Source organism: Pavona decussata, unplaced genomic scaffold (assembly GCF_977016875.1).
Source record: "Pavona decussata unplaced genomic scaffold, jaPavDecu1.1 SCAFFOLD_250, whole genome shotgun sequence".
In the NCBI taxonomy this organism is placed as follows: domain Eukaryota; kingdom Metazoa; phylum Cnidaria; class Anthozoa; order Scleractinia; family Agariciidae; genus Pavona; species Pavona decussata.
The window spans coordinates 202,438-215,168 of NW_028145654.1; the positions used below are offsets into that span (position 1 = coordinate 202,438).

At 39.8% G+C, this 12,731-nt stretch overlaps 1 protein-coding gene across 1 annotated transcript; it reads left to right on the forward strand.

Annotated features, from left to right (window-relative positions):
* Positions 1-432: 432 nt before the first annotated feature.
* On the forward strand, positions 433-10,935 carry LOC146456993 (double-stranded RNA-binding protein Staufen homolog 2-like). The gene is made up of 5 exons (XM_085092443.1): positions 433-2,113; positions 2,794-3,003; positions 5,389-5,532; positions 7,046-7,220; positions 10,281-10,935. Exons 1-5 carry the CDS (start codon positions 779-781, stop codon positions 10,361-10,363), a joined length of 1,947 nt encoding a protein of 648 aa, XP_084948569.1. The 5' UTR covers positions 433-778; the 3' UTR covers positions 10,364-10,935.
* The last annotated feature ends 1,796 nt before the right edge of the window (positions 10,936-12,731 follow it).

The following is a 12,731-nucleotide window of genomic DNA, read 5'->3' on the forward strand; positions in this document are numbered from 1 at the left end:
GAGACGGGAGGGATGGGAGTGATATTGCGGGCTCGGTTGCGATATATAAACCACAAAAAAAATTTTTCCTCATTCTATGTTCCAAAACTAGTCAACCTTGACCCCGAAACTTTGTTTCTTTTTCAGCAGAAAGGCGGTATGTATACTGTTCTTAATTAAAATTGCATTTTTAGGGTATAACAGTCGTGTATTTTTTTTTGGGTCTAAAATTTCCAGTCTTGTATTTTTTTGGGTGCAAAATATTAGGCTCCGTCGGACACCCCCGTCGCGTTTATACCCGGACACCCCCTCTGGGGTTCGGCAACCTCGTTTTCCAGGCTGTTCCCTTCTCAAAGGAAAAGCCCTGGGAACGAGGTGTCCAAGCAACCCCCCGCCCCTCCCCCCTCGCTGGGAATGGAGTTCGTCCTGCTCCAGCAAGGCCTGCTGGGATACCAGTTCATGTCGAGTGACGCAAAGGCGAGCAGACCTCATGTCCGGCGATTTAGTCCACTTTTGAAAGAAAACGAATTTCTTCAAAAGTGTGGGGCCTCCTCGCTGTTTCTCCTCGACTTCATAACCTTTCAGTTCTCTTTTCCCTTTCTTGGTAATTACCACCAATTTCCCTGTGGAAGTTAGCGGTAATTTCGAACGATACACTTCGGATCTTCTGTGGAGTCGGCCATTTTCAACTTATTTATTATTCGCCCGTCGACACATTTCTTCTAAACACCGTCTTTCCTCCTCGTCTTTTACAATCAACTTTTGATTTTTCGCCCTTACAAGTTCTGGAATCGTTGCAATGGCACAAAAAACACCGGTCAGTTTGATGAACGAACTTGCGAAAGCGAACAAATTGAACCCGGAATACAAAGTGACAGAGGAAAGCGGACCTGCTCACAAGCGAACCTTCACTGTTGAACTGACCTTGGGCGATGTAGGTACGTGGGAAGGCAAAGCAACTAGCATAAGGGGTGCCAGACACGCTGCTGCTACTGTTGGATTGGAGAAATGTGGCCTTTGTTTGCCAGAAATCGAAAAACCTAAGGTTCAACAAATGAATGTGACTCCCACTGTTGAACTTAATGTGTTGGCGATGAAGCTTGGCAAGCTGACCCAGTACCAAGATCTACAACCCAAGATTCCGTCCTACCAATCACCTGTGAACATGAGTTATCAAGGCGTTCAAATGCAACACCAGATGCCTGGAGTACATCACAGTGGACCTCCACGTTCTCGGTCCCCTTATGGCATGCTCCATCCATATCCTGGGCAGGATAATCATTACCGACCCTATATCCAAAATGGTTATCACCCCCGTTCTGCGCCTCCACGTATACCAAGGATCTGCTGTGTCAAGCTGATGGTGGGAGATCAGGAATTCTATGGTGAAGGGCGGGACAAACAAGCGGCCCGAAAAAATGCTGCATCGAAAGCTGTGAGGGTTATGCGAGAGGAGTTTGCTGCAGCTGGACAAAAGGGAGAGTTGGAAAAGCCTGGTGAGCCAGAAGCTGCTATTCAGAATGGTGGTGAAAGCGACATTTCCCAGCCAGATAAAACATCACATACCCCTGATGTCAAGTCTGAGATCAGCCAGGTGTATGAAATAGCCTCCAAACGGAAACTTCAAGTGGGTTTTGAAGATGTGAAGAGCAGTGGCCCTCCTCACATGAAGCGTTTTGTGATCAGTGCCACTGTAGGCGAGTTTGTGACAATGGGGGAAGGTTGTAAGAAGAAGGATGCTAAACAAGAAGCAGCAAAGAAAATGCTTGAAGAACTACAGAAACTACCAGAGCTGCCTGTGCAAGATGCAAACCGCAAGAATATGGGCCGTTTTGTTCGTCGTGGGCCTCGTATCGCAAAGGACAAGACAAAAGGAGAGATAGATCCAACCTTAAATCCTATTAGTATCCTTGGGCAGATTTTGCAACGCAGGCAGGAGCAACCTCCAGTTTATGAACTGCTTCATGAAAAGGCAACCTCACATGAGAGAGAATTCACCATGCAGGTAACAGTGGGTCAACACAAAGCCAAGGGAGCAGGTCCAAACAAGAAGGAAGCAAAGAAGAAAGCCGCTGAAGCCATGTTGCAGCTTATTGGTTTCCGCTCTGCAGAAGGGCAGACAACTGCTGCACAGGTATGAAATAATTCAATATTAAACTACAAATGCCATTCACAAATAAATTATTACAACTGTACATACCATGCTACCATGCTCCTGCCAAAAGCATAGCTCCACTGCTTACTTTAAAAACCATGTACAACCCACAGTTCCTTGGATTCACTTTAACGAAAGGCTAACGCTTGAAACAACACTCAAATCTCTTTACGGTGGCCAAATTAAAAAAGAACACTTTGGGAAAAACTGGAAACGTAATCTCCCCAAACTGATGCACATGTAGTGCTATCATTAATACTCCGGGGTCTAAAGGAAAATTTGCTAAACAACTATTTGTAAATACCACACTTATCAAGGATCATTGCAAAACAAAATCTAACAAACAATCGCACTAGTGTGGGCCTAGAATGACACCACATGCAATGACACTTCTCTATAGACACAGCAAAATAACCATTTTGCAACTGCAAACGGTCATTCCCAGCCACCATTGGTCCTGTGCCATAGAAATATTAATTTCTGCTCAATTTGTAAAGCTCTTCCTCAAATGCCACTCAAAACTTTGTGACAGCCCTTCTTCAAGTAGATTTTTTACTGACTGCTGCTGTTACTGTGACCATAAGCCACCAAGGGACGCCATGACGTTGATGGTGATGATAATAGTGATGAAAATTTTGAGACTGTGTTTTCTCTTGTAGAGTGAAAAAGCTACAAGGACCGAGAAAACAGATGCTGAACAGAAGGGTCCATTCAATGATTCCACATCCAGCAGTCAACCAGCCACTATACTCGGCCGACAGCTGAAGCCTGGGCTGCTGCCAATGGTCCCAGAATTGGCAAAGCAGACACGATCAGATATGATGAACTCCGTGGTTGCACCCATTGCACAAGTGAAACAAGAACCTCAGGTTAATGTTAGATTGTTCTTTTATTCTTTTACTGCTAGCAAGGCTGTTGCCTAAGAAAAATTTCAGGTAGCCCACAAGGCGAAAAGCCGAGACGTTTGGAGAAGTTTGGGTGTTAGGTACTGCTGCAAAAAAGTTAGGTGCCCAGAGTGTTTTCTTGTGTGCCTCATGCTACCAGGGTCTTGTTAGGCAGCAGCCTTGGGAAGAGAACCTCTGGGGTGCTTACCATTTACATGGAAAACCCGGAAATTCCAGTTGGAAAATCAAATGGTACGCGTCATTCCATTTGGAGTACAGTACTTCTGAAATTATGGGCTTCTGGTCAAAGTGATGCATTTTCATTGCTCCTTTTGGGATTTACAGCTGATGTTCATACATTTTGCATGTTATCCATCTTCTGTTAAGACAAGCTAAATCATTTCGTATTTATGCAGAAAACTTCCATCCGGGTGGTTTGCGTAAATGGTAATCACCCCTGATCTCTCTTTTCAAGGTTCCTGCTATTCATCTACACAATGCTAATGATAACATAGATCCACATTTTACACACAAAATCCACAGTGCATACTAAAACTGGACAAGTTTTGAGCATTTATCTGCCTGTTTGGCAAAAAAAAAGGTGATATATGCCCCTGTTTCACAAAACCCTTCAGTAATTACATTTATTATTCCACTATTACTGTATGTCATTTCACCAAATAAGGTCAAGAGAATGCGCAAAATATAAGACCGTAATACACTGTAGTGTCCTATTCAACACTCTTTCTAGAAAAGAAAAGCCAAACTAACAAAATCTTTTTGTAGTGGAATAATAAATCTCTTATTCGATGGTTTTACATTATAATATCCGCGGACATTTTGCTCATTTCTCGCATTGCTGTGCAACTTGCAAAATATCTGCGCATATTATATGTGCATGTAAAACCATTAGATGAGATAAATGTATCCCAGAATTAAAAAAAGAGAAAAAAGAATGAAAACAACTGCTGCTCGTAGAATCGAAGGGCTTAGTGTTTGATGATACAACTTTCAACTCCAGAGTGCTGTCAAGCCGATTTCACTTGTAGACTGAATGTCGTGTGAAGTGAAGTACCTGAGAGTAATTTATTATCTTTCACCTTAAGGCTTAAGTGGTGACGAATTACATGTACACGCAGCTTACAGCTTTTCCTTGTCAACTTGAGCAAAGGAGATGATGCTTACCGTATTTCCTTGAATAATAGCTGTCCCTCAATTAATAGCCTCCCTCCCTCGAATAATCGCCCCCTTTGTCGAAAATGTTAAAAATAATCGCCTCCCTCAAATAATTATGCCCCCCCCTCCTCCTCTCGCCATTTTCTCTTTCTTTTATCCCCTCCTTCTCAAGTTAAAAAATTGACATATTGGGTGCCAAATAGGCATTGGACATTGATTAATCAACAAAACAAATTTGAAACACTTAAAAATCCCATGTTTGGTTTATTTTTGATGTGATTAGTTTTTTGATTTAATGGTATAATAAAACAAATTAGCATACCTCAGTGACCGACTATTGTGTAACGCGCAATCTGATTGGCTACACAGGTGCCGTCTATCGATCGATAGACAGCAGTTTGTCAGAGCGCGCGCTATTTAGCATGCATCATTGCACAAATGTATCAAAATTTATGAAATATAGAGATTTTTTTGCTTCATAGATCGATCACTGAGGTATGCTAAACAATAAAGAAAACCGAGAGCGAGCCGTCTAATTATTAGACGGCTCGCTCTCGGTTTCTATCGCCTTTGATAGTTGGCTTGGGGCTTCGCCCTTCGCCAACTATCAGCCGATAGAAACCTCAAGCTCACCGTCTAATTGTTAAATATTTAGGGCACGACCTCCTGTGAGAAGTATTTGAAATAATCGCCTCCCTCGAATAATCGCCTTGCCTCGAATAATCACCCTCTTTCGGTGGGAAAAAAGAAATAATCGCCCCCGGCTATTATTCGAGGAAATACGGTATTTAATTTCTTTATTAGAACAAAATAAATCATTCATGTATGACTTGACAGTATAGTACATTTCAAGGAAAAGCACTTCACTTGGAGGCTGGAGCGACATGCATCTAGCTGATTTGTTGTCCTTTTAGGCCCCTTTACTGAGGAGTGGCACTGCTTAATCAAAAGGGAGGTCATGAGAAAACAATGAAGAGATCAACAAGTTAAAACAAGTCATCTCATTGTTTAAGCAAAATAATTTTTAATTAAAAAAATGATGAAGTGCTGGTGAAGAGAGTAAACATTTTGATATACAATTCTGATGAGGGAATCATTCTTAAAACATCAGCACTCGAATCATTTTATGTTGGCCAAATTACCTTATCAATCAAACCAAATGTTCCATAAATGTACCTTGGTTTTGTTTCTCAGGAGCCTGCTGTACAGGGTGGATTAAACCGAGCACCTGGTGCACCTGTTGTCAAGGCAACACCTTCTGTGCTGACTGCTGTTCAAAAACTTCTACATCTGGCTGAGGTTGAAGGATTCAGAGTGCAATTCACTGACTACCCCAAGGTGATGGGAGCTTTGAATTTACCATTGAATAAATTAATTTTAGCTACACTGTAAAAATGAAGTTTCTTAGAGGTCTGCTGCAAACGCAAGGAAATTATGTAGAGGTTTGAATTTAAAATGATTTTTACAAAGCAATGTCCACTGCCCACAAGTAAAAATTTCCTTTTCTTCAGTTATTGATGGTATAGAGCTATGAATTTTTCTTTACATTACAGTATTAGGTATGTCGAAAATATCAATTGTTTCCCAATTTTTCAGTTTTGGGGTCTTTGTCAATCTCTTTGGTCAGTGGTTGGGCACCATGAGAGACTCTGGGGACATAGAAAAAATTCAAATTTTTTGATTGGCTGTTCCGTAATGGTTTCCATTGTTTTACCGCAGAAATCCTGTGGTAATAAAATTTGATGTTCCCAGAGTCTCTCCAGGCGACTAACCACTGGCCAAAGAGCCTGAGGACTCTGGGTACAAGATTGGGTCTTTGTCGGAACGATTTCCAGAGAAATCTTCAAGATTCCATTCAAATGCCAGAAATTACGAAGAGGAATATTTTTTATTGGAATGTTCATTTCATTCTCAGAAATAATGGTCATGCGTGACGTTCTTTGGTTCATCACATCATGCACCCCTTCCCACAGGGAGTGGATGATGTGACGAGCCAAAAAACATCTGTGTAGCAGGCTGGCATGACATAGACTGACTACAGTGTATAAAAATGTCACGCTAACCATGTCCCACTAATGCCAGCCAGGCTGTCTTTTATGCAGTAGCTGGCACTCAACTGTTATGGCTGGTAACTGCAAGGAAGATGACCAGCAACTCATGTTGAATTCACTAAAAGGCATCAGCCACATTGCACTTGCTTTAGTTTATGACCAGTCAACCCTTGGGAAGAACAAATCCTCTTATTTTGTCCCCATACTTTTCTTATAAAAGTGCTGTGGAGAAGTTATTAATAATATGTCAAGAAAATTCACCTTGGGTGATCATTATTCTTATTCTCTTGACCACAGGGATGGAATAAGCGTTGATATTACAAGGAGAAATTTGATGCTGATCACTGTTAGGGCTTAAGACTCAATTACTGACCTCCTAGTCCTTGAAACTCCCAAAACCTGAAAAGAATACCTACATGTACTCATAACCAATTTTGAATGTAATCCTTGCTGACACATTGGTTTTGAAACTATTGAATGTTTAAACTTATTATTTTATTCAAGTGATGGCAGTAATTGATGTATTTGAATTGAACATGGTAAAAGTAATTAATGAACACCTGGTTGTGACAATTAACTCAATTATCGTAAAGATGTATTCAGTCATTGAAATGGGCTTAATTTTACAAAGAGAGTTGTTGCCAAATAATCCAACTGGTTGTATCCAAGGATGGGTACAGTATTTGGGACAAAGATGACTGAAATCTGGATTGTGGAAATTACATGTAATAGTCCTGGACATTACGGTGCTAATGAATTTCATTAATTTATTAATAATTGAGGTTTGTTTGGATTTCCAGGAAAGAGATTATCTGGCGCTAGTAACGGTGTCCTCCATGCCTCCTCTGACATGTTACGGCTCAGGGGAGAGTGTGGAGGCTGCTAGGGAGGAAGCAGCTAATAATGCCTTGAAACCACTGCTCCAACTGGGCTTGGATCGATCCAACGCACTGAAATCTCTTGAGGAAACTCAAGGTGAGACCTATTAAAGGCGTAGTCTCACCTATATTTTGTGTCATTTTGAATAGCCAAAATACATGTATACATGTATGTTTCAGTTTTGTTAACAATAACCCTATTAGTGCACAGAAACTAGTATTAATTATGTTTGGTTGCAGATGGCTTGGATGGAAATAGATTACAACTTGTTCTTCCTGTGTATTGTAGAAAAAATGCTAAAACCTGATTATAATTTTCTCTTTCTCAGAGAAATAACTTAACATTTTCTTCTCGTTGCTCTAAGAGCAATTTCATGTTATACTGTAGAAAGGTCCTTTGTAAAAACATTGAGCAGTTTTGACCAAAATGCAACAAAATCGCCACGACGGTGCCCCTTTAACATCAAGAGATCTTGGAAGGGTGACTGTGGGTTTGTCTTAGACCAGCTACAGTACTATGATCACACCTGAACTTACAGTAGGGTTCCATGTTGATGTCTACATGTATAACCAGCCATTGGCCATTTACTTATTCCTGAACTGGCATAAGAATAGCTGGAATTGTCCCAAAGTCTGGAGAATGGTCGAAATCTTTGAACACACTTGCTACAGTGTATGACCAGTTTCTTAAAGGGTAGCAATGGACTTGTCTATTGGGAACGTATAGTTATGTACAGTGTTCTGTTTATTCAGTTATTCTTGAACCGACATAAGAATAGCTGGAATTGTCCCAAAGTCTGGAGAATGGATGAAATCTTAGTGTAACCATTAATGAGGAGTACACTGTACTTCCTTTGTTTCTCTTTACTATGCTGTTCAGCTGGGTGTTTCTTTCTTTTGAATTTGTGAATGAACCCTGTTAGGTAACTACACAAATGAATTAATAAATCAACTGCAGTTTTCTATGGTCTATACTCTTATAGACCATAAAAATAATAATAAAATTAATGACGTCATAAAATGTTCAAAAACTCAAGTGGAACCACAAGCCACAGGCGAGTGATTTCACTGCCAAGTTTTGAATATTTTACAGCGTCATTTTTTGGATAGGCAGCGCTCCAAGCTGCGACCGTTTTGGTCGCCATGGCGAGTGGAAAAAATATTTGGCGACTAAAATTCTGACGAAAGTCGCCACTTGGCGACCAGCAGATTAAAAGAGAATCTTACTTGAAAAATTATTAATAATAGGACGAATTTAAACAATAGTTCAAGTGGCGGCATAACCTGTATTTCTCTGGACTGGAAAGAGGCCAAAGTTTACTTACTCTACCCTTCTGAGGAGCAGAACTTACACCTACCCCGACAAAGACAGTTTCCCTGTTGATACGCTTCAGTGACCGGCTGACCGCAGACGATTTGCCGGGCCGGTCGGTCTGTTGGCGGCAAAATCCATTCCTTTAACATATCGCAATACAAGATCGAGCGCAAATAATTTTTGATGTATTTTACTTTCTAATAAAAATAACTGGATTTCTGTCCTGTTTTGTGCATTTCATTAGTTTTGAGACACTGCCTCATGGACTGAAAAGTCAGGAGCTTTAATTTTCCCATGAGAAAGAAAAATTCAGTGCTAACTCCACGTGCAGTTGTCAAGCATGAATAACTACGCAACTCAATCAGTTGACTCTGTTTTACTTGGTGGCCTCTGCAGCTCAAAGTGGCAAATTTGATCAATTTGAAGGGGTTTTGCGTACCATTGGCAATGTTACCCAGTCTCAGCAGCTTTGTAATGTTGTTAATAGATCATTTTTGCTACTGGACGTCAGTCTCTTCCTTCTCTTTCTATTAGCAAAGTGATGTGTTGAAAACGAGCCGTTTGGCGCATTAAACATTCGTGTAATATGCCATGAAGTGTCCTCCTTTACATTTCTTTTTTTTTTGTTTTGTTTTGTTTTTTTGGCGACTGCATTTTCTTTAATGGCGACCATTTTACAATTGAAGGTCGCCAAAAGGTGACTTTTTGATAAAGTGACCTTGGAGCGCTGTCTATAAGAGTATAGACCATAAAATATGCCTTTGATTGTTCTTTTTATTTTAACAATAACATAAAAAGGACAAGGGCAGTTGGCTTCATTTTCCGTTGAGAAAGCACGAGCGTTACATCTGACGTCATTTTTATTGCCTGCACTCTTATAGACAGTAACTATGAGTCAATCAGCGACAAGAATATTGACAGTTATTGTAAAAGATCTTAAGCATTACCTTCTTAAAATATGGTGGTGTTCATGATATTTTGTGAAACGTTGTTATTATTAAAGTTTATATAAATCACATACCGGCACTCAGAGGTGAATTACAGTGTTTGCAATTCATATGGAGCAATTTACAGTTTCTGATTTTTAAACTACTGATAGGGACTGGGATTACAATTCTTTGAAAGGAAATTTCAGTTCAGTCAATTGTACCATTGTATGTACAAAAAATTTCAAAATCATCAAAATTAACATTTATGAAATGTGGAAACTACCTATTGCTTCATGTGAGAGTGGATACGACATAGCTGGAAGAAAAGCTCCTTTTAAATACATGTATTCCCACTCTACACTGGAGCAGAGCAAAGGTGTTGCTGCATACACTGTAAGTTGTGTGGTTGGTTCATGGAGCTTCAGCTTGAAAAATAAGCCTAGTAGTATTTATACTAGTAATAGGGGGCTTAAGCAACGATGACCGTGACAACAACGACAATGCCACAAAATGATAGGTTTAATGAGCCAAAACAATCACTCTGCACATGTGTTTTACATTTTGGAACATTTCTTTGCCGTCGTCTGCAAAACAACAATGTGAAATGGCCAAATTCTAGGTTTTTTGGAGAACGTGAGCATACGAAAGTGAATTTTTCATTTTCTTTCTTAATTTGAATGCCACTCCTACCAATTTGGTTCCTGGATAGTTTGCCGTTTCTGTAGAAGTTGAGCGAGTTGAAACAATCACAAAGTAGCACAAATGAAATGAAGTTATATTATTTTTCAAGTGACGTTTTTGTTGCCGTTGCCGTTGTCGTTGCTTAAGTTCCCTAACGTTAGATTTCATACGTCATCCACTTGTTCAGGATCACTGTTTGTAAACTTTGTGTTTATTTTGTCCATTTTGACAGGAAGTATGAAGCCTCAACCACCTGTAACTAACGATATCACTGGAACTGATGAAGGAAGGGAAAATCAAACTAAAAATGATTAACTTCTGTAGAGAAATCCATGGATAGTAACATTGAAAATCTCATTTATGTGGTTCTCTGGTGAGGGTTTTGAATTCACCATTTTATCAGTCACAGTACTTAACAAGGACCATTCTAGGGCTTTACATGTATAATTATGGGTAAGCAGTATTATAATAATGATCCTGTAAACAAAACATAACAAAAAGAAACAAACAAAAACTAAAACAAAAAGAAGTGAAAAAAAAAACTACCTACCATTGATACAGTTGAACTTCTACTGAAACAGCCACCTGCCCTTAGCCACTTCTCAACAATTGCCAAGTTTTCTTTTACCAATAATTGTTGAATTCATCCTATCATAATAATTGTTTGATTGAACCTCGTTACATCTAGGGGACTGTTTGCGTTTAGTCTCACTTTATTGGTAGAGAGGGAGCAAAAGGACAAACAACAGAGGAATGCTCCTACCCCTAAAAACAGTGCAGCGGCAGGCTGTCAAAGTCCAGTGAAAATAGAGCTTTGGCTCCTGACAACAAGTGCTTTCAGTTAAGCCAGGTTTTAACCTCTACATTATAATAGACATTAAAGCAGAGTACCCTGAATGGGACTTTTATGTTGTGCATCATTTTGACTGTTGTGCATTGGCTTCACTCACAAAGCAACGCGTGGCTCAAAATTTAATAAGAGCCCTGAGAGGAGTGGCTGTTTAAGAGAGGTTTGGCTGTTTAGTGAATAAACCCATGCAGACAGATGGTATATCAGAGGATAATGCCCAAGCTGAAGCGAAACTTCCGAGGGCAACTGTTAAATTTTGAGGACAATCTTTCAGCTGAGGGCATTATCCTTTGACAAAATAGTGAGCTGGAAATGGTTTATTTGTCTTACTACAGCTGTATCCGATTACTTTCTGAATCACGCACAGATTACTGTTGAACAGATAGAACAGCCAATTATGACCACAACATGTTTGCGAACAAACAAAAGGAAACTGAATAGCTTACTTGATTACAACAGTTGCAAAGACCTAAACTAGACTCCTAAAGTGATGACGTCACAAAAGCTAAATTTATGAAATTGTGGAATTTGTTAGTATATTCGGAAAGAGCATGATGAAAAATGCCTACTTACCAAAAATCAGCATCTTATTGCAATTTGGGGGCCAGATATTAGCTATGTTATGCCTTGGTGACTCCATACAAATCCTTCTAATTTTGTCTCAGTTCCAAACATTAAGAACTGAGACAAAATTAGAAGGATTTGTATGGAGTCATTAGGGCATAACAGAGTTAATTTCTGGCAAAGTAGACATTTTTCATCATGCTCTTTCCGAATAATGCTGACAAATCCCATAACTTCAAAAATTCAAATAATTATTTGTTACGTTACACTTTAGGACTCTATTGTGACATTCTTTCTTTGCTTTTTTTCTCTTGGGTAACGGCTCTGCCATCCAATTTTATACATTGTACGTACCATGTGACGTGTTTTGTCCTCAAAGCTGCTGGCTTACAGGAGCCCAGTAGCCTGGGGCGCCCAAGAAAATACTCTGGGTGCCTAAATGTTTTGGCCAGCAGCACTTAACACTTCACTTGTTGGGCTACTAACTTTTTGGCTTTTGGCCTTGTGGGGTCCTTGAAATTTTCTTGGGTAACAACCTTGGTCCCCGTAAAAATGTTCAAAAATTAATTGGTGGGTTTGTAGTAGTTGCATGTATCTATTCTCAGTAGTATTCACTTTAACTTGTCATGAAAGAAGTAAAGAACACCTTCAACCAGTCTGAACCCAGAGCAACACAATAACACTGAACATGGGTGAACACTGAGGTACATGTAGTCACAAGTGGTTTGTTTTTTTGTTCTTTAATTAAACGTTCATGAATGTTAGTTTTTATCTCTTCCCAAGTGTCATGCAAATTGTTTCAAGATTACAGAACTTTACAAACAGTTTAAAACTTAGGCCCGGTTCAAACGTCGCATTTCACATGTGCCGAATATAACTCCTATTTTAGTCGACTACAACAATTGAAGGGCTGAGAGCATAACCGACCTATGTCGAATTTTAGGCCATTTTTTTTTTCTTCTCGGATTTGTCTCAATTTTTGCATGTGAGCTTCGTTTCAGTCAACAAACATTGCCCTGTATTTTTTTTCGTTGATTTGCTCTTCGTTTTTGAGAAATAACGTATGCAAAAAACTCAGTTTTCCAAGCGGCCTCCTTTGGAGATCTTTTGTTGAACGAGAAACAAAAGAAACCTTTTGTTTCGCTGTACAATGAAGTCAGCGAAGCGTCCGATCAGCCGCTCGCTGTTCGAGCCGATACAAGTAATGTGTTGGTATAATTGAAGCGCTATTATTGTTGTGGCTTCGTTGGCGCAAGCGATTGACGCGCT

What these genes read in the sequence shown, in the direction of transcription:
- LOC146456993 (XM_085092443.1), top strand. Translation starts at nt 779, where the DNA reads ATGGCACAAAAAACACCGGTCAGTTTGATGAACGAACTTGCGAAAGCG. An exon ending in GGCAGACAACTGCTGCACAG is followed by an intron (nt 2,114 to 2,793) that starts GTATGAAATAAT and finishes TTTCTCTTGTAG; the next exon opens with AGTGAAAAAGCTACAAGGAC. An exon ending in AATTCACTGACTACCCCAAG is followed by an intron (nt 5,533 to 7,045) that starts GTGATGGGAGCT and finishes TTGGATTTCCAG; the next exon opens with GAAAGAGATTATCTGGCGCT.